The sequence below is a fragment of the Brachionichthys hirsutus genome, chromosome 23 (assembly GCF_040956055.1).
Source record: "Brachionichthys hirsutus isolate HB-005 chromosome 23, CSIRO-AGI_Bhir_v1, whole genome shotgun sequence".
Classification (NCBI taxonomy): Eukaryota; Metazoa; Chordata; class Actinopteri; order Lophiiformes; family Brachionichthyidae; genus Brachionichthys; species Brachionichthys hirsutus.
In genome coordinates, this window is record NC_090919.1 from 7741991 (window position 1) to 7757113 (window position 15123).

At 49.0% G+C, this 15123-nt stretch overlaps 1 protein-coding gene across 1 annotated transcript in view; it reads left to right on the plus strand.

The window, feature by feature from the left end:
• Positions 1–8639, plus strand: part of mtm1 (myotubularin 1) — a 12888-nt gene extending 4249 nt beyond the window's left edge. The window contains exons 9-15 of the mRNA XM_068756027.1: positions 2002–2184; positions 2258–2413; positions 2487–2534; positions 2721–2813; positions 3768–3881; positions 3969–4145; positions 7999–8639. Of these exons, the coding sequence (XP_068612128.1) occupies positions 2002–2184; positions 2258–2413; positions 2487–2534; positions 2721–2813; positions 3768–3881; positions 3969–4145; positions 7999–8184 (957 nt within the window). The 3' untranslated portion in view covers positions 8185–8639. The remainder of the gene's footprint in view (positions 1–2001; positions 2185–2257; positions 2414–2486; positions 2535–2720; positions 2814–3767; positions 3882–3968; positions 4146–7998) is intronic.
• Positions 8640–15123: the final 6484 nt, after the last annotated feature.

A 15123-nucleotide genomic window follows, 5' to 3' on the forward strand; every position in this document is an offset into this window, starting at 1 on the left:
TGGACGACGTCAAGATGTATGTCAAGAACGAGCGTAACATGGACCCCCCGATTCCCCTCGCTGGGATATGCAGCAAAGACATCGGGATGCCATTCAGACTTGATCATATCTAGAAGAGGGAAGATGATCACAACTGAAGGGTTGATCTACCTGAAGGCAACACAACAGATGTGCAGGACAGCTACAAACATCTGGGGATCCTACAGGTAAACTAGGAAACGACAATCAGAGACTGCAGACTCCGCCTCCAATAGACTATTGGATGTTGTGAGACAGTAAACAGGGCTTCCGGATCAGAGGGGCCAAACCTGCTCTAGCTTGCTGCTCCGGAACGTACTACAAGACTCCTTCTGGACTCTTTTTCCCATCATGCCATTCGTGTCCCTCCCTCTGAAAGTGACAGTTTACAGCACAGGCACGATTCCAGATGTAAAAATAATTCTAGAATCTGGATCCAGATCCGGATCAACGCCATTCTCGGGGAGGACCGAGCCACGGACAGAACCTTGCTTGTGTGAGAGTTTCAAGTCGATTGGGTTACTAGTTCTTGCGTTATGCACTCGGACAGACAAACAAACAAACAGACAAACGGACAAACGGACCCATTTGCAATACGCTCGCCTCCTCTTCGGCGGGGGTAATGGTGACCGTGGGGGGGCAGCTAGGAGGTCAGCCACAGCCAAACGCCTATGGAGAGGGAGGCAGCTGAATGGCAAGGATAAGGTCCAGGCCATTAGCAGCTCTGCCCCCCCAGGAATCAGATACCCCGCCGGGTCATATCCTGCCACTGGGGTGTGAATGGGTGAATGTAAGGGAGTGCTTGAAGTTTTCATGAAATGAGATTGGTAGACCAGTTCAAATGATTTTCTTTTTAAATATTAATAAGTGAAGCTGCGTTTTAACATCGATTAAAGGCCATAATGAAGGGACACTGTTGGTACAGGCTGCAGCCTCGATTGTTCAGTTCAGCTTTAGTTGTTGCAGACCGTAAAGCTGTATTCTAGGTGAGACAATACTGGAGATAGTACCGCCTCTTTCATAGCTGGTGGGGCGACAAGAGGAGTGCCTTCGCACAATGGCGATGCCAGTACCCTGATCCTGATCACATTGTCTATATAAGGGGTCCATGACAGGTGTTGATCCACTGTGAGACCTAATAATGTCATCTGGTGAACTTACCCTAATGGAGAGCTGTTCAACACGGGTTTGTTCCTCAGCCGTTGTCTACTGCCAATGAGCACACACGTACACGGAAGTGTTGAAGGTCGTGTTGTTGTTCTTGGCCCGTTTACGGACCTCGTCCACATTGGATATATCACTGACTTTTGAGTCGTTGGCGTACAGGACAAACGATGATCGAGCTAACGCGTAAGGCAGTCATTAGTGAAAACTGAGAAGAGGGGCGGCCCGATTGCCCAGTCGATCCATCCCAGATCCAAAAGAAAGTTCCTACATTTCTGAGTGCCTTTGCTATTTACAGCCGCGAGGTGCTGACCGCTGAAACCCACGGGAATTGGAGTAACGTCCCTCCGTGGTTTGGGCACGTTGCTGACTGGTTGGTCCACCGGGGAGGTGCTGTTCATGTCCCAGAGTAGGTCTTTGCTTTCTCCCGACGCCTCCTCACAATAAGCTGCATCAGCGTTGGGGGCTCTGTGTGTGCGTCCGCAGGGAGGGGGCGGCCGGACACATACCGGTACAGCTTCAATATCTGGTGCCATGAGGTGTTACGGAAGGGGGGGGTGCTGAATGCTGGACTTCAGTCGACAAACGACAGTCTTTTGACGCAAGTGAATTAAGCTTGGGTGATCGATGGATGGATCAATAGCTTGATAGCTGCAGATCTTCAGTGGGCGTGTCTGAATGTTGATAGACTTGATAGGGAAAATGCGTCAAGTTGTGTTTCCGTCATCGGCCTCGTGAGTCCGGTGTTTTCTGTGTGATAACCTGGATGATGTGGTGAAACTCCGCCCATCCTCACCTCCCTGCCTTGGCTATCCACAGGCCACGGGGGGAGGCTACGAGGGGGATGAATACCAGACTGCAGAGCTCATCTTCCTGGACATTCAGAATATTCATGTGATGAGGGAATCCCTGAAGAAACTCAGAGACATTGTCTACCCCACCGTAGAGGAGTCTCACTGGCTGTCCAGCCTGGAGTCGACACACTGGCTGGAACACATTAAGGTAGGACTTCTAGCGTCTTCTCTTTGTGTGGAGGATGTCCCTGCAGCTATTCCCTTGTCTGTCCCCTGTGCAGCTGGTTTTGTCTGGAGCCATCCAGGTGGCTGATAAGGTCTCTGGTGGGAACTCGGTGGTGGTCCACTGCAGCGACGGCTGGGACAGGACGGCCCAGCTCACCTCTCTGGCCATGCTGATGCTGGACAGCCACTACAGAACCCTGCGAGGATTCCAGGTCAGAGTCGGGACGGACGGGACAAACGAGCGTCTGCAGAAGTGACCGGTGGAGGAATCCTCTGTGCTTTCAGGTGCTGGTTGAGAAGGAGTGGATCAGCTTTGGACACAAGTTTGCCTCGGTGAGTAGATCCAGCCACTGTCCCACAGACCGACGATAGTGGGAGGAGTCCACGTGGGGGCTAGACCTCTTCACTCCTGTGTTTTTTAATATTCGTATAGAAGCAGAAATCTGAACAAGACATGGTTCATCTGAAATATTCTATGTGTGTGTGTCTGTGCGTGTGTGTGTGTGTGTCCGCCCCCAGAGGATAGGCCACGGGGACAAGAACCATGCTGATCAGGACAGGTCGCCCGTCTTCCTCCAGTTCGTCGACTGTGTTTGGCAGATGACGAAGCAGGTGCGTCCTGGGGTCCGGTCGTTCGCGCCGCTTTGAGGTTCTGCTTCTTGCTTAAGCGTGACCCTGTTCTGTGGTGGTGCCGGTGTGTACGTGGTACACATGAAGATACAGTCAGTACCTCGGAGTTCACCTGAGTGAGACCAGAAACCCTCTACTGCCCTCTAGTGGTCGGTTCTGTTTAGTCAGGCTGATGATGCTCCTGCTCCAACCCGCTTGGTGATGTAATTGCTGCTGAATTCCAGCTGCTGTTGGGTTCGGGTTCTTTTTTCTATCATCTTGTCTGCATTCGTGCTCCACAGTAACAACGTAACAACGTCAGTCTCTGTTAGAGTTCTGTGCTTTTTATTCTTATAGTGATTGTGACCGTCACCTGCCCTCTTGGCAGACTAGCCTATTCATATTTTATTGGTTTTATTACCTGCTTACCGCCGTAGAGGGCTGTGCACACCGCAGTGAACACACAACATGGACAAACACAAAGTGACAAATACACAGTGTTCTGAGGAGAGAGTGCAATGGATTTATTTGTGCTCCTTAATTCTACCCCTTCATCCAATCATCACCAAGAGTTGTCCCAATACACCAGGTTCACATCAGCCTCTAGAGGAAAGTATGGATCACCAAGTTCTCAGATCTGAGGAAAAAGAGAGAGAGCATAGTGAGAGCCACAAGCACTGAACCAGCAACCTCCACTGACTCAGAGATCTGTGGGCGGAGTTAACTCTCAGATCGAGTTTTGATTGGTGCTGGAGTGGTGGACCTGGCATGCGTGAAACCTCCACCTAAGAACGGGGCAGCCATCCCGGACCCAACAACGGAAACATGAGCCCCCAGATCACCCCAAGCCGCCACAGCCCCCTGGGAATGACCCCTGGGAATGACCCCCGGGGCCCCCCAGAGCCACACGCAGAAGAACTTGGGTTGGTTTCGGGTTCTGACCTCCTGACTTCTCAGTTCCCCACAGCTTTTGAGTTTAATGAGCGCCTCCTGCTGACGATCCTGGATCATCTCTACAGCTGTCGCTTCGGGACTTTTCTCTTCAACTGTGAGAGCACACGAGACCACAATGTAAGGCCGGACAACAGCCGCCGCCGTGCCGCCGCCGTCCCGCCGCCGCCTGATGAACACCTCGGTCACACCCTTTCTTTGTTGCAGGAGCTGAGGATGAAGACGGTGTCTCTGTGGTCTCTGGTCAACAGTATGATGGAGCTGTATTTAAATCCCTTCTACACCCCTGAGTCCGGCAGGGTACTCTACCCTGTCGCTAGCATGCGCCACCTAGAGCTGTGGGTGATGTACTACATCCGCTGGAACCCACGGATACGGCAGCAGGTAGGACTGCAGGTGTGTGTTGGTTCTATTACCTTTGTCATACTCAGAGAAGCATCCCTCCCAGGGCGCTCCTGAGAACAGACCTACCAAGAATCAAGAAGGGCAAAAACAACTTGTTCAAGTTTGGTTGAAGACATTTTACCTTCATCCAAGAGCCGTCTTCAGTTCTGAGAGACGGGTAGAGAGTCCAGGTAACAAAGGACCCAAACCACCCGGAGTCATTAACATCCAGGGGGGTCGATGTCCCCCCACCCGCAGTGAGTTACAGTAGGATGAACAAGTCAGGACACACTTATGAATTTCTTTATTACAATCACACAGACGGTGTCTGCTTAGAGGGGGGGCACCCAACAGTTCCATGATGTTGTCACACGGAACCAGGGGGTGTACTGACTGAGTCGGTACACCCCCTGGTTCAGGAGCTGAACCTTATAATAATAATAATAATAATAATGCTTGATTTTATATAGCGCTTTGGGACCGTTCCTCTTTACAGAACCCTTCACAGCGCCTCCATCGGGTTTAGGTCAGGACTCTGACTGGGACACTGCAGGACATTCGACGGTGGACTGTCTTCTGTGCTTGAGGTCATTGTGCTGTTGCAGCTCCAGCTGTTGGACAGATTGCCTCGGGTTCTTGATAAACTCCATTCATCTTCCGACCCCAGCGAGAGGCGGGGTGCACCCTGCACCCTGCACCCTGGACAAGCCGTCAGTTCATCAGGGCCCTTGATAAACTTGTGAATTCGTTTACCCATAGAGGATAAGTTGTCCAGGCCCTGAGACCCCCCCATGAAACTCCCCACCCTGCTTCACAGTGGGGGTGAGGACAGGATGTTTATAGTACAGCTGCTTAGCTTCAAAATATAAAGGATATTTATGCATGATAGTACAGCTAAGCAGCAGTACTATTACCATGTATAGTACTTTGTAGAAGTATTTTTGGATAATTCACCATTTTCATTGAATATTCAAAATGGTCACCATTTTTTTCAGACTGATCAGATATGGAATGTTGAATTATTGTTGAATTATAAAAAAAACACATGCACAATTTGAATTTGAAACTTTAGAATTTCTAAGAAGCTTCATTCCATCTCACAAGACTTAAGTGATGCCAAATCAAGGGTCTAACACAGGTGTAACGAACAGGCTGTTCGTTCCGGGCCACTTACCTGCTCTTGTGTCCAGGGCGGCAGCGTTTGGCCAAAGGACTTCCCCGGGGAACAGACGCTGCTCAAAAGAGTTCCGGGTCAAACCAAGGGGGAAACTAGATGGGGGTGGTTGGGTGGTAATGGGATTGCCCAATTTAGAACAGGTGCTTAAATAGTGGCAGACACCCGGCATGTCGGGGCTGCCGGAGGAGCGAGGACCCAGCGTCTGCGACGAGTGCACCTGTTTGGGCGCTGGGGATGTGGTGAGGTCACGCCTTGGAGGAAATAAAGAGTGACGTGGACCATCTGAGGACTTCCTCTGCTCTTTTGTTTGTCTACTCGCCGCCCACCGCTCATGCCGTCTTGCTAACAACAAGGCTAACAAGGCTATCCAGACGCACCTTCAGGGAAACAGGGCTGTACACGCTGCCCAACACAACCCAGTTCGTTACTGGACTGGCCTATCTGGCAGGCATGTCCAGAAGGGTTCATAGTCCTCAGATGTTTTTGACCAGCCCCATTTGCACGGTGAAGGTAGATCTGGTGTTGACACCGGTACTTGACCTTGGTATGCTCTTCTAGGGCAGCCTTGGTTGGAGGGATTGATTGCACATTGTGCCTCTGCAAACAACTTAGTCTTAGAGCTTCTCAGAAAGTTTTGCCCATTCCTTGGAATGGCTGCGTCACCTACCACACGTCCCTGAATCCCAGTCCCACACTTTGCTCTTGGAGCAGCTTTCAGGGTGTCAGACGAGGAGCGGTCCCACACCGGATCAGCCCTGGACACACTTTTGAATTGTCTGGTCAGATATGAAATGAAGATCAAGTGGACATAGTTTTGGTTTCATTGGTCTGCAGAAGATTCTGCCAGCAGTGCTGTGGAGGGTTAACCCTAACCCTAGACTGTCTCTACTGGGGGGCCAGTCCCCTGTCCAACCTGTTTAACCGTGGGTTCATGCGCATCAAGACTTTTAGAGATGGTTTGTTAACCTTTTCCAGCTTCATACAAATCAGCAATTGTTGATCGTCGGTCTTCAGACTGCTGTTGAGTGAGGCGTGCTGAACATCGGGCAACGCTTCTCATCAGGAGACTGCTGTGTGTCTTCCAGTGGGGGAGGAGGATCCTTAGCCAGGAGGTGTCCTTACTCCTTCCTCCCCCTCCTGTGGACGTTTACATGTTGTGGTCTTTTTAGGTGCTATTAGTTTGAGCAGACACTGTTTGCTCGTTCTGGTGTAAGACATTCAACAGGCTGTACTAAATTTTCCCTCCCACTGTGCGGAGCTTCAAATCTGGCAACACACTTGACCCCCACCTAAATACAGCTCAACATAGCGGCTCACCCGAGGGAGGGGGGTAATGACCTTCACCTCATGGATGCTAATGACTCATGGTGAGTCTTATTGTCCTGGTGGTTTGGGTCCTTTGTTTTCTGCTCCAACAGGAGTAGAAGTATCTGGACCCTCCAGCAGGAGTAGAGGTATCTGGACCGTCCAGCAGGAGTAGAGGTATCTGGACCGTCCAGCAGGAGTAGAGGTATCTGGACCCTCCAGCAGGAGTAGAGGTATCTGGACCCTCCAGCAGGAGTAGAGGTATCTGGACCCTCCAGCAGGAGTAGAAGTATCTGGACCCTCCAGCAGGAGTAGAGGTATCTGGACCCTCCAGCAGGAGTAGAGGTATCTGGACCCTCCAGCAGGAGTAGAGGTATCTGGACCCTCCAGCAGGAGTAGAGGTATCTGGACCGTCCAGCAGGAGTAGAGGTATCTGGACCGTCCAGCAGGAGTAGAGGTATCTGGACCCTCCAGCAGGAGTAGAGGTATCTGGACCCTCCAACAGGAGTGAAGGTATCTGGACCCTCCAGCAGGAGTAGAAGTATCTGGACCCTCTAACAACCATTCAGACCTGAAGAAGCGTCTTGAATGAAGGTGAAATGTCTTCAACCAAACTTGAACATGTCCAGTTGATTCGTCTTTGCTCACCTTGATTTACTTCCACCTGGATGACTGAGAGTGACTGGGCGGCGTGGTGGTGTAGTGGTTAGCGCTGTCACCTCACAGCAAGGAGGTACTGGGTGCGAATCCTATCTGTGTGGAGTTTGTATGTTCTCCCTGTGACCGTGGGTTTTCTCCGGGTTCTCCAGTTTCTTTCCATCTCCAAAAACATGCGATCTAGATGAATTGATTATTCCAAATTGTCCGCGGTGTGTGCGTGAATGGTTGTCCATCTGTGTAGCCCCGCGATGTGCTGGCGACACGTCCGAGGTGTGCCCCACCGCTCACCCATAGCAAACTGGGACAGGATCCACCAACTCCTGTGACCCACAAAGCAAAAAAGCAGCAAGATGATGGATGGGTGGGTGGATGGATGATAGATGGATGGATGGATGGAGGATGGATGGATGGATGGATGGCTGAGAACCTACAGGCACTGATGAAGAGCTAGCCCAGCAGGAGACATGAGGATGGATGAAGACCTTTCTATTTACCTTCTTCCTGAACAACACGAGGTGGGAGGAGCCACAGGAGCATGACTTTGAACTCAGTCTGCAGAGAGTTGTATTTTATTGTTGTCTTCTGTCTGTTTCCATGGTTACACTTTGGGTCTGTGTTTCTGGGACAGCTTGAGGATCGCCGTCCTTTACGTGGGGGGGGTCCAGGTGTCCCTTGCCTCTGTGTAATCCCACTGTTTGTGTGTTCATGCAGCAGCAGAGTCCGGTGGAGCAGCGCTACACGGAGCTGCTGGCTCTCAGAGACGAGTACTTAAAGAAGCTCGAGGAGCTCCAGAGGTCTGACTCCTCCCATCTGACTCACAGCCCCGCCTCCAACACCGCCTCCTCCAGCTCCTCCACGCCGCCGCAGCAATACACACACCTGCAGACGCCCCTCTGAGGGCGGGCGGCTCTCCAGCACTCAGAAATACTCGCTGACTTGCACTTGCATCACCTTTGCTCTGGTTTGTCAGACTCACATACGCAGGGATTAATTAGGTATTCAGTCTTGGCTAATTAATAATGCTAATAAGATGTAGATTTGATGGTTGGTTCTAACACCAGGCTGGTGATTTATACAAAATGTCAGACATTTCTACTGCAACACTCCTGTAGAAGCCTTAAACACACGGACGAGGATGTCTCCGGTAGGGGGGGCCGGGTCCCCCCCAGGACTGCATCCTGGTTCCTTCTAATGGAGTAACAACGTTTTCCTGCTCGACTGCACCGTGTGATAACTGGTGATGCCACACAAAGTATCAGCTGGTCGGAGATCGTCCAATCACAAGGCAGCTGTAGAAGGAAAGCGTTTCCTGGAGGCCGTCTCCTGTTGGATCACTCATCAGCCCAGTCTGTCCTGCCCCCCCCCCCCCCCCCCCCGCTTTACGACTCGCTGCACCTCTACTGTTACTCTCACATGAAGCACTTCCCACAACTGTTGAGTCCCAGGCCGGGGCCTTCTCCAGCCGGGTGTGCGTATCGGGTTGCTGTGGTGTCTGTCGGCTGGGTCTTCGTGCATTCTGCTGTTGCCATCGGTTACCAAGTCCAAACCAGCGGAGGAGCAGGGTCATTGGGACATCTTCAGTGGCACTTTGGGAAGATTTGAAATCTCTTCCAGAGATGCTGCTTCTGACTCCGGACCAGCTCGTGCACCAGCTCCGGACCTGGTCCTGGATGAACTGGAGTCACTAACAGTTCATCCGTGCTGTGCTCCTCCACTTCTAGCTCCGCCTCCTGTCTTTTCCTCAGAGCCACTGTCTCCAAGCCGTCCATCATGGCTGTCCTCACCACTGTCTTGTAGACCTTTCCCTTCGTCCTCTCTGACACTCCCGTTGCAGAGACACCTGATACTTTCCTCCGCCCGTTCCATTCATTCATTCTCCATCGCTCTGCAACATTGACCCTCGATTTTAAGTATATAAACGATGGAAAATTGTCCATTTGTTGGTTATTGGGTACATTTTGTCAACTTGTAAAGTTTTGATAAATTAGTGTAGTTCCAAGTCACTGTCCATCTTGGGTGAAATACGTGTTTTATGTTTCTAGGAATGCTGAATTATTTCTGTGTCCACCTGGTCTGAGGTTCTAAGTTTGTTCCCAGAGTAAGAATATATTGAGGGACAGATTTAAGCTTCTAACGTTTGTCTGCACCATTTCAGCCCAGATTTGATTGTGAATGAGGCCCAGTGTTCAAACTTCCTGTGTTTCAGCATTCATCAGTGGTCTGTCTGAAGGGGGGGAGACATGTCGGGCACCTGAACTTGGGTCTATTCCATTTGGCTGACCTTGAAATGCCAACTCATAAGACAAGGTCCCTCATTTCAAATGGCATGGTGGAGTATTGCTTAGCAGCACCTTGGTGTGTACACAGGACAGACCTGACTTCTCCATCCATTGATATTAAAAGTATCTCCTGCTTTTGCCGGAACTTGGACGCCTGGCTAGACGAGTACATTTTCTCTCGTGATATTCACAACGACCTGAAATATTCATGGAGATGGCTGATTGGTGTACCGACGTGTGTATGCGAACGAGGCGCGATAATTAATTGCGTAGAGCAGGGCATGTCCACGTTTGTGCCTTAACTGCCGTGCGCAGGAAGACGCATTCAGCCTGTCCAGGGTGGTGTTTGAGAGCGAGTCCTTTAAATGAGAGGCTTGCCCTCGTGCGGGTTCGGGTCCGTACCAGTTTACTCAGGAGGACAGGGTAGTTGGGCTGGTACCTTTGCTGTAGAATCAGAAGGTGTTTATTGTCAGTGAGGGTTCACAGACTAGGAATGTTTCTCTGTGAAGTCGTGCTACATGTAACAGTAATGACTAAATACACAAAAACATACAAGTACAGACACATCACAAAACAGCAGCATCAGCAGCAGCACAAAAACGATGGTCGACAGATATCGGCCCTTTAGTCAACAGCCACGTTGGAGACCGTTACTGGAGACCGTTACTGGAGACCCACCTGTAATTAATCTTTGTGCTAAGCCTTCAAAGCTGAGGGTGTGTTCAACCATTTCTGTCACTGTGTGGACTTGACTTTCACAGCCACACAATGCTTCCCAGTCTCGGCTCTAAAGACCTCTAAATCCTAGTCCGGTCTCGCCTCTAAAACCTCTAAATCCTAGTCCGGTCTCGCCTCGAAAACCTCTAAATCCGAGTCCGGTCTCGCCTCTAAAGACCTCTAAATCCTTGTCCGGTCTCGGCTCTAAAGACCTCTAAATCCTAGTCCGGTCTCGCATCTAAGGACCTCTAAATCCTAGTCCGGTCTCGCATCTAAGGACCTAAATCCTAGTCCGGTCTCGCCTCTAAAACCTCTAAATCCTAGTCCGGTCTTGCCTCTAAGGACCTCTAAATCCTAGTCCGGTCTTGCCTCTAAGGACCTCTAAATCCTTGTCCGGTCTCGCATCTAAGGACCTAAATCCTAGTCCGGTCTTGCCTCTAAGGACCTCTAAATCCTTGTCCGGTCTCGGCTCTAAAGACCTCTAAATCCTAGTCCGGTCTCGCCTCTAAAACCTCTAAATCTGAGTCCGGTCTCGGCTCGAGGGACCTCTAGATCCTAGTCCGGTCTTGCCTCTAAGACCTCTAAATCCTCGTCCAGTTTCCTCTCAGACATCTAAATCTGGTGGTGCAGGTTTCACCATTCGGATACTCGCGTCGGATCGTTGGCCTCCTTGATGAAAGCTTCGTCCAGGACGTTTGTGGGTTCGTGAAAAAGGGTAAACGTGTATTTGTGGAAGTTTGAAGTTCGTACCAGCACCAATCAAAACCTACTTTACTGCCAAGAGCTCAAATGTTGCAAAATAGTTATTTTACGTAGAGTAAAGTCTTAGTTTTATACAAACAAAAGTAATCCCAGCTCCGGAACGTGTTGGTATAGATGATGAAGTTATCCTCCATTGGTTCCGCATTTGATTTTGAGGGCATTGTCTGGTAGTCCCTGACCCAGGAACCGGGACTTCGTCCTGTTTGTTCTCCCGGGACTCAGTGGGAGTTTGGACACCCTGTCTTCATGTCCCGGAGCCTGAGACCAACCTGTCACTGTTCATTTCAGTTTGCGGATTTGTGTTATAACCTGCTTTATTACATGAGATGTGTTTCTGTTGGCATCAAGAAGGGAATAGGAGATCAATGCATTTCAAAGAGGCTTTAACTCTCTTGCTCTGTACATATTCCTGATTAAATTAATTTAAGGATCTCTGCCTGGTGTCATTTTATTAGCTCATTGATCCATGCCGATCACGAAGGACGAAGGACTTTCAACGGAAACAAGCCCGCAAGGGCTTTTTTGAAATGCTCCTCTTAGACAGGATGTTTGACGTTATTTGTACTGTAATACATGCTACTGTGTGACTGTACTTGTACTCTAACATTCTATCTAATAAATATATTCATCATCATCATCATCATCAGGTTGATGACGACGTAACAGATTTGTAAACTTCTGCTGCTCACTGTAGCGGCGCCATGTCTCCACAAGAGGGCAGCATGCCTATGGGCAAATTTCAAATCGAATTATCGCGAGAACGGTACGTTGTACACGCTGGTCCAAACCGCGTCTCTCTACGACCTTCCCTTCCCGAGATATGGCAAAAATAAAGCTTTGCACGCCTGTAACGTCTACACCGTAAATCACATCAACCTGTCCGTCACGTCAGTTATAGCCCTATGTGTCATCTATAAGTGTACCAAGTTACAAGTTAATGCGATTTTTGCTTGTGTGTATTATTATGCTGATTGTAAACTTCTGATGCTCACTGTAGCGGTGCCATGTCTCCACAAGAGGGCAGCATGCCTATGGGCAAATTTCAAATTGAATTATCGCGGGAACGGTACATTGTAGAGACTTGGAAACTTGATCTGCCCGACATAATTCAAGCACGCAGAACACGCTGGTCCAAACCGCGTCTCTCTACGACCTTCTCTTCCCGAGATATGGCAAAAATAAAGCTTTGCACGCCTGTAACGTCTACACCGTAAATCACATCAACCTGTCCGTCACGTCAGTTATAGCCCTATGTGTCATCTATAAGTGTACCAAGTTACAAGTTGATGAGATTTTTGCTTGGTTGTATTATTATGCTGATTGTAAACTTCTGATGCTCACTGTAGCAGCGCCATGTCTCCACAAGAGGGCAGCATGACTATGGGCAAATTTCAAATTGAATTATCGCGGGAACGGTACATTGTAGAGACCTGGAAACCTGATCTACCCCACATAATTCAAGCACGCAGACCACGCTGGTCCAAACTGCGTCTCTCTACAACCTTCCCTTCCCGAGATATGGCAAAAATAAAGCTTTGCACGCCTGTAACGTCTGCACCGTAAATCACATCAACCTGTCCGTCACGTCAGTTATAGCCCTATGTGTCCTCTATAAGTGTACCAAGTTACAAGTTAATGCGATTTTTGCTTGTGTGTATTATTATGCTGATTGTAAACTTCTGATGCTCACTGTAGCGGTGCCATGTCTCCACAAGAGGGCAGCATGCCTATGGGCAAATTTCAAATTGAATTATCGCGGGAACGGTACATTGTAGAGACTTGGAAACCTGATCTACCCCACATAATTCAAGCACGCTGAACACGCTGGTCCAAACCGCGTCTCTCTACGACCTTCTCTTCCCGAGATATGGCAAAAATAAAGCTTTGCACGCCTGTAACGTCTACACCGTAAATCACATCAACCTGTCCGTCACGTCAGTTATAGCCCTATGTGTCATCTATAAGTGTACCAAGTTACAAGTTGATGAGATTTTTGCTTGGTTGTATTATTATGCTGATTGTAAACTTCTGATGCTCACTGTAGCAGCGCCATGTCTCCACAAGAGGGCAGCATGACTATGGGCAAATTTCAAATTGAATTATCGCGGGAACGGTACATTGTAGAGACCTGGAAACCTGATCTACCCCACATAATTCAAGCACGCAGACCACGCTGGTCCAAACTGCGTCTCTCTACAACCTTCCCTTCCCGAGATATGGCAAAAATAAAGCTTTGCACGCCTGTAACGTCTGCACCGTAAATCACATCAACCTGTCCGTCACGTCAGTTATAGCCCTATGTGTCCTCTATAAGTGTACCAAGTTACAAGTTAATGCGATTTTTGCTTGTGTGTATTATTATGCTGATTGTAAACTTCTGATGCTCACTGTAGCGGTGCCATGTCTCCACAAGAGGGCAGCATGCCTATGGGCAAATTTCAAATTGAATTATCGCGGGAACGGTACATTGTAGAGACTTGGAAACCTGATCTACCCCACATAATTCAAGCACGCTGAACACGCTGGTCCAAACCGCGTCTCTCTACGACCTTCTCTTCCCGAGATATGGCAAAAATAAAGCTTTGCACGCCTGTAACGTCTACACCGTAAATCACATCAACCTGTCCGTCACGTCAGTTATAGCCCTATGTGTCATCTATAAGTGTACCAAGTTACAAGTTGATGAGATTTTTGCTTGGGTGTATTATTATGCTGATTGTAAACTTCTGATGCTCACTGTAGCAGCGCCATGTCCCCACAAGAGGGCAGCATGACTATGGGCAAATTTCAAATTGAATTATCGCGGGAACGGTACATTGTAGAGACTTGGAAACCTGATCTACCCCACATAATTCAAGCACGCAGACCACGCTGGTCCAAACCGCGTCTCTCTACGACCTTCTCTTCCCGAGATATGGCAAAAATAAAGCTTTGCACGCCTGTAACGTCTACACCGTAAATCACATCAACCTGTCCGTCACCTCAGTTATAGCCCTATGTGTCCTCTATAAGTGTACCAAGTTACAAGTTAATGCGATTTTTGCTTGTGTGTATTATTATGCTGATTGTAAACTTCTGATGCTCACTGTAGCAGCGCCATGTCTCCACAAGAGGGCAGCATGACTATGGGCAAATTTCAAATTGAATTATCGCGGGAACGGTACATTGTAGAGACTTGGAAACTTGATCTGCCCGACATAATTCAAGCACGCAGAACACGCTGGTCCAAACCGCGTCTCTCTACGACCTTCTCTTCCCGAGATATGGCAAAAATAAAGCTTTGCACGCCTGTAACGTCTACACCGTAAATCACATCAACCTGTCCGTCACGTCAGTTATAGCCCTATGTGTCATCTATAAGTGTACCAAGTTACAAGTTGATGAGATTTTTGCTTGGTTGTATTATTATGCTGATTGTAAACTTCTGATGCTCACTGTAGCAGCGCCATGTCTCCACAAGAGGGCAGCATGACTATGGGCAAATTTCAAATTGAATTATCGCGGGAACGGTACATTGTAGAGACCTGGAAACCTGATCTACCCCACATAATTCAAGCACGCAGACCACGCTGGTCCAAACTGCGTCTCTCTACAACCTTCCCTTCCCGAGATATGGCAAAAATAAAGCTTTGCACGCCTGTAACGTCTGCACCGTAAATCACATCAACCTGTCCGTCACGTCAGTTATAGCCCTATGTGTCCTCTATAAGTGTACCAAGTTACAAGTTAATGCGATTTTTGCTTGTGTGTATTATTATGCTGATTGTAAACTTCTGATGCTCACTGTAGCGGTGCCATGTCTCCACAAGAGGGCAGCATGCCTATGGGCAAATTTCAAATTGAATTATCGCGGGAACGGTACATTGTAGAGACTTGGAAACCTGATCTACCCCACATAATTCAAGCACGCTGAACACGCTGGTCCAAACCGCGTCTCTCTACGACCTTCTCTTCCCGAGATATGGCAAAAATAAAGCTTTGCACGCCTGTAACGTCTACACCGTAAATCACATCAACCTGTCCGTCACGTCAGTTATAGCCCTATGTGTCATCTATAAGTGTACCAAGTTACAAGTTG